General features: G+C 39.8%; 2 protein-coding genes across 2 annotated transcripts; one reads left to right on the top strand and one right to left on the bottom strand.

Annotated features, from left to right (window-relative positions):
* LOC125195353 lies at nucleotides 1-1,891 on the bottom strand. The gene is made up of 3 exons (XM_048093512.1): nucleotides 555-1,891; nucleotides 335-495; nucleotides 1-218 (listed from the first exon to the last, which is right to left on the bottom strand). Exons 1-3 carry the CDS (start codon nucleotides 1,889-1,891, stop codon nucleotides 1-3), a joined length of 1,716 nt encoding a protein of 571 aa, XP_047949469.1.
* A 1,689-nt stretch (nucleotides 1,892-3,580) lies between these two features.
* LOC125195352 lies at nucleotides 3,581-5,162 on the top strand. The gene is made up of 4 exons (XM_048093511.1): nucleotides 3,581-4,102; nucleotides 4,177-4,402; nucleotides 4,502-4,959; nucleotides 5,109-5,162. The coding sequence occupies exons 1-4, from the start codon at nucleotides 3,581-3,583 to the stop codon at nucleotides 5,160-5,162; spliced, it is 1,260 nt and encodes a 419-aa protein (XP_047949468.1).
* Nucleotides 5,163-5,859: the final 697 nt, after the last annotated feature.

The following is a 5,859-nucleotide window of genomic DNA, read 5'->3' as shown; positions in this document are numbered from 1 at the left end:
TCATAGCTCATACCGATTCTTTAAACGCAAGTTGTAGTGAACAAAGACAAGGTCATTAAGCCTTTGATGCTCCAATCTATTCCTTTTCTTTGTGTGAATTCTTTCAAACACACTCCAATTGCGTTCACATCCGGAAGAGGAAGATGTCTGACTCAAGAGTTTAATAGCCACCTTTTGAAGATTTGGTGCATCAAATTCAAAAGTTCTCCACCATTCATCTGAAAATAAATTAACACGTATCAATATCAAATAAAATAACTATAAATCAAATAACTTAATAACTTACCAGGCCTAGTACATTTTACATTGTTTAAAGCTATTTTTCTTCCAAAACCTTCCCTTTTTTCACGAAAAGTATTCATTTCCCCCATCAAATCTTCTGCACCAGGGACCATAAGGTCAAGGACATCAAGCAATCCTCTTGTCACCTCTGAACTACCAGTAAGGCTTTCAGGATCATACTGAAAAGCTAAGCTGGATTCAACCAAAATGCAGCTGCATGGAGGTTTTTCCTCAACATTTTATCCCATCTTGATTCAATAATATCAACAAACTTCCCATACAATTTCTCCTTATTTTTGAACAGCTCTTTCACCCCTTTAATAACTCTCCACATGCCCTCATATACATAACCTAATGAAGGTTTCTCATCCGAGTCACATATACGCAACAATCTCATAATTGGACCCATAATCTTGGAAATAATTAAGCAATTATTCCAGAATTGCTCATCCAGTACAATCTGTTTGACCTCTTTAGCTTTAGCTACTTTCAGATATTTTTTGAAATCTGAACTTGTAACTAAAGCTTGCAAATGTTCTTTGTGATCATGAAGACTCTTCAATGCTATGAAACATGTACCAAAACGTGTATCACCTGGGCGGATAATTTCTGTCCAACCTGACCTATTTCTCAACCAATTAAGAGGCCACTTATGATTATAAACAAACACAGTCACCCTAGATGCAAGTGTAATCAAATCATGTACCATAGGCAATTTTGTCATGTCCTTCATTATTAAATTGATGCAATGAGCTGCACACGGAGACCAAGTTACTGTAGGATATCTTTCATTCAACAAAGAACCGACATTTTTATAGTTTGGAGCATTATCAGTAACCATATGCACTATATTTTCAGCTCCAACAATCTCAACAATTTCAGCAAACAAATTGCACAAATTTTCTGCATTTGCTTCTATGCCAGATATATCTACAGACTTTATGAAGGACACACCCTGATTACAATAAACTAAGAAGTTTATCAAAGATCTACTTCTATTATCCGTCCATCCATCACCCATTATTGTGCACCCCGGCTCAACCCATCTACTTCGCATCGAGTCTACAGCATTCTGGACAAATAATTTGGCTTCTTTCAGCAACGGGACTCTTAAAGCATGATAATTAGGTCCTATATACCCATGTCCCATACTTGCTACCATATTAATTGCGTGTTGATAATGAGGTGAATTCACAGCATTTAAAGGAATGCAAGCATCATAAAACCATAAAGCCAAGGACATATCAGTTTCTTTCCAACGTGCCTTACTTTGAATGCATGCTTTTATACTAGGCTGAGATGCATCAATTTGTTCTCCAGGTTTCATGAAATCTTTTATATCACTACTGATTTTCTTTCTCTTGTTATCAACTCTTTTGTCTTTATGATTTTGAATCTCTTGATTATCAATACCATAGAATTCACTTTCATCTGTGTTCTCAAAGCCAACACTAATTATCTTCTCTTTTTTCTTCTCTTCATGTTCTTTGATTGATGCTTTCATTCGAAAACGAACCTCACTAGGAACTTTAGTACAAGACATGACATTACCAGATAATCCAGCGAGATGTTCCTTCATTCGATGAATTCCTCCACCACGAATTGTCATTCGACAAAAATCACATATGATTTTTTTGACCCGCCACTATCATCAATCGTACAATAGTGTCATGCTGGATCTTTTTTGCCTCGGCATTTAGCACCAATGCCAGCACCTGTTTGCGGGTCCAGCGGAGGTGATTCACCCTCACTCATGTCCTACAAAGTGCATACGTATATAAGAACCTCATAATCACATAAAATATATGAAATCAGTTACTAAACATAAGAAGTATTATTCCTATTGACATTATATGTTGGTTTTGGTCTCATATACTAAAGGTGAATGGCCGTAGTTGATGGTTTAACATACTCCTAAGTCTAATCCTACTTCCACAAAATAATTGTCATAGATAGTAGACAAATAATGCAATACAAGGCTGCAATTTTAGTCGTATCCAATGTTTAGAGTCTTTAGACCAAACTTACTGTTGCTCGAGCAGAGACGGAGACGCTTGGCCAGAGCTGTTGGAGGCGGTGATGGAGTGCTTGTAGGCAGCGCTGGAGGGAGTGCAGCGCCGAGGGAAGGAGTGACTTCGCCGGAAAGATGGGTGAAATTTTTTGCAAAAGTGTAGGACGTGGAAGAAGTGAGAACGGCGCTACGGCGCAAATCTGTAACCTAATGAGAATGAAGTCCTAATTGGAATATTAATAGTCCGTAAAATACTAAAATATAAAAGTACTTGATTTAAAACTTAAAAAAACATTGAAATTTTAAAAAAAAATCTTTCAAGCGGTTCGACCGGTTTCCGGTTTCTGGTCCAACCGCCCGGTTTACCCGATTCAAAACGGCTCAACCCTCCAGCGGTTTTTACTAGTGAATCAGACCGGTAAGCTTGCCGGTTCACGGCCAGACCGGTCCGACCGGCCGGTTCAAACCGGTTTTTAATACATTGATTGTAATGCCATATCAAATTATAAATATTACTACTAGGGCGTGTTTTGTAGATGGGATCGGTTGGGTTTAAGATGTTTATCCTACTTATTCCAAGCGTTTTGTTGCTTTGACAACAGTCCCCATGACCCGGGACATAGCCCACATGACCCGCATATTTTAACCCAAATTATTGGATTATTGTGGATTATCCGACCTGGATAAATTGCAGGGTTTATGAACCTGGTTAGGAGAATGAGCCTAATTTCTCCCCACAAATACCTATACTACCCTCCACCGTATTCACCTTTGCGACTTGCAAATTTTGTGCAATAACGCTCCCCGCGTTGTTGCCGTCTTTTCCCCCCCAAATTTTCACAGGAAGATCGGCGATCAACAAATCGAAAGATCCAGGCGACGAATCTATTGTGGGAGATAGCTGCATACCAGATCTCATTTGAGAACTTTTAACTAAGGTAATTTTTCAAATCGCGTCCCCAATATTTTGTAAAAGCGAAGTTTAAAAATCCATCGAAGTCACAAATTGTGGAACATGAGGGTGTGGTGGAATTATTATCTGTTAGGAGAACGAGAGTGCCATTGGCAGTGAGTAAATTATTTGGTTTACTAGAGTTGTTCCTATGAGCTTTCTTTACAAAATTTTTGGGTAGCCTAATCAATTTTGGGTACCTAAGCAATATTTGTGTACCCTAATCAATTTTTTTCGTGTGACTCTGTTTGTAATCTTTCATCTTTTTAATTTGGGTTCACCCTTTGTGCTCATTGCTACTTCCGTTTGACGTGCAATATTTAGGTAAAACACAAATGGCGACGCCCAATTCTGTCAATGAATCTGTTATTCAGGTTATGTCCGACGTTATTCGGGACCATCATTTTGACGTTATATGTGTTATACTCATCTACCTTCGAAGCATGAAACGCGGTCGAAGAGGCTTTTCAACTGATATTCGGAGGCGCTATTCATTTAATCCCCGGATTCCACAACAGGTTTGCTACATTAACCGACTACTTCGTGTGAGTGATGTGGCTTGTTTGGAAAATTTGCGGTTGGATAGAAACGCATTTGGGAGGCTATGTATCATGCTTCGGCAGACAGGCGATGTAGTCGACGGTCGGTACGCCTCTGTAGATGAACAAGTAGCTATGTTTTTGGGGATTTTGGCACACCATAAGAAAGTTCGAGTGGTGAAGTTTGAACATTGGCAGTCAGGGTATATAGTGTCAAAGTATGTCCATGCTGTCTTGAAGGCTGTTCTGAAGCTTCACAGAACGTTTTGGGTTGTTCCTGAACCTGTGGCTGACGATCATCAGTGGAAATGGTTCAAGGTACATGGTAGATTACATTATGAAACACTTCATTTTCTCTTTGGTGTCTTATGACATGAATTTTCTGTGTGCAGGGTTGTGTAGGAGCACTTGATGGCACATACATAAACGTACAAGTACCGAACGGTGACAAGCCTCGATATCGATCTCGAAAGGGACAGATTTGCACTAACACCCTTGCTGCTTGTGATCATAACATGAGGTTCGTTTACGTTCTAGCCGGATGGGAGGGCTCTGCTGGTGATGCTCGTGTGCTACCTGATGCCGTTAATCGGGAGAATGGTTTCCGAGTACCTATTGGTATGAATGCTCACTGTCAAATACAGATGTAAGACTGTTGTGCCCCCAATATATCTTCCACGTTTGATTGAATTTTTCTATATTATTCGGTGACATTAGGAAATTACTATCTCTGCGATAATGGATATGCAAACTGCGAAGGGTTCCTAACTCCATACAAAAGTGTCCGGTATCATCTACAAGAATGGGCCCCAGGCACAGGTACAGGTGCCCCTCAGAATCCACGCGAAATTTTCAACATGCGCCATACAAGGGCTCGTAATGTCATCGAACGTGCATTTGCCTTTTTGAAAATGCGATGGGGGATTTTGAGGAGTGCTTCCTACTATCCGATGACAATCCAAACTCAACTCATTTTAGCATGTTTCTTGCTACATAACTACTCTAGATCTGCTATGCCAATGGATCCACTGGAACTTCTTGCGGATGAAGAAGACGATGATATAGTCACTGAAGTTGAATCGCAGAATGTTCAAGGGAACTACATAGAATCCGTTGAACCCTCTAATGCTTGGACACATATGCGGGATAACTTGGCGGGGTCCATGTGGGATGAAGTAAGTATTAATATGTTTTTCACTGATCCATTTGCAATATTTCTTCCAGTAACATTAATTTGTTTTTATTAATTTGTTTTTTGTGCACAACTTATGCAGTATGTGAATCATGAAGTTTGAGGTTGGCCTTTTGTTATATCATATTGCAGACCAACGCGAGAAGCTCTGGAGATGTTGTTCGAGCATGTAGCGTTGTGGCCTGATATGGTCGATCTTGTTTAAATTTTTAGACAAAAGACTGTATTATTGGTGGACACAAAAAGTATTCTAAATGCTTGGTGAACCTAATGACATTTAGTATTGTAATGAAATTTGTCTATGATGCACTTGATATGCATGATCCTAGGAATTCATCATTTATAAACCGTTCAAAACAATACTAGTGCTTACAATGTGCATTCTAACATGTTTCTAGTAATGAAACATGCAAATCAAAAGTGCACTACAACTTAAACAGTAGGATAATTGAACTACATATGTCAGTAGTTCATACATTAGTTAAATGAGATACTCGACAAAGTTGGTATCCCTCTCTGCCTTCAGCGGCGAGGTATGTCAGCCCCTTGATGCGGGCTATTAGATGCTTGTGATGATCCTCCGGGAGATGATTTCGGACTAGGCACATGCAAATAGGCAGGCATTCTACGTCCACATGATGTCTTCATGATAGGTTTTCCACGAGGCCCTGGTACATAGAACACCGTGGATGGTTTGTCCGACGACTCTTGGTCGAATGTATCAACTTCTTTATCGTCAAACAATTTGCGCTTCACCTTTTCACTGGTAAGAGTCACCGGTGAGTTAACTTCTTCTGAGAAGGGAGAGTCACCGCCAGTTAAGTCGATCACATCGCGACGGTTAGAGGTGGTGTTGGGCAGGACAATAACTTCTTTAGGGGCA

The sequence above is a fragment of the Salvia hispanica genome, chromosome 6, assembly GCF_023119035.1.
Source record: "Salvia hispanica cultivar TCC Black 2014 chromosome 6, UniMelb_Shisp_WGS_1.0, whole genome shotgun sequence".
Taxonomy (NCBI): Eukaryota; Viridiplantae; Streptophyta; class Magnoliopsida; order Lamiales; family Lamiaceae; genus Salvia; species Salvia hispanica.
Note: the sequence above shows the minus strand (reverse complement) of the source record. Positions and strands in the feature narration are given on the sequence as shown.

Excerpts from the sequence above, each read along its gene's own strand:
- LOC125195353 (XM_048093512.1), bottom strand. The coding sequence starts at position 1,891 with ATGACAATTCGTGGTGGAGGAATTCATCGAATGAAGGAACATCTCGCT. Across the intron at positions 496-554 it reads AAGGAGAAATTGTATGGGAA|CTGCATTTTGGTTGAATCCA; the intron begins GTTTGTTGATAT and ends ACCTCCATGCAG. Across the intron at positions 219-334 it reads TTTTCGTGAAAAAAGGGAAG|ATGAATGGTGGAGAACTTTT; the intron begins GTTTTGGAAGAA and ends ATTTATTTTCAG.
- LOC125195352 (XM_048093511.1), top strand. The coding sequence starts at position 3,581 with ATGGCGACGCCCAATTCTGTCAATGAATCTGTTATTCAGGTTATGTCC. Across the intron at positions 4,103-4,176 it reads ATCAGTGGAAATGGTTCAAG|GGTTGTGTAGGAGCACTTGA; the intron begins GTACATGGTAGA and ends TTCTGTGTGCAG. Across the intron at positions 4,960-5,108 it reads CGGGGTCCATGTGGGATGAA|ACCAACGCGAGAAGCTCTGG; the intron begins GTAAGTATTAAT and ends ATCATATTGCAG.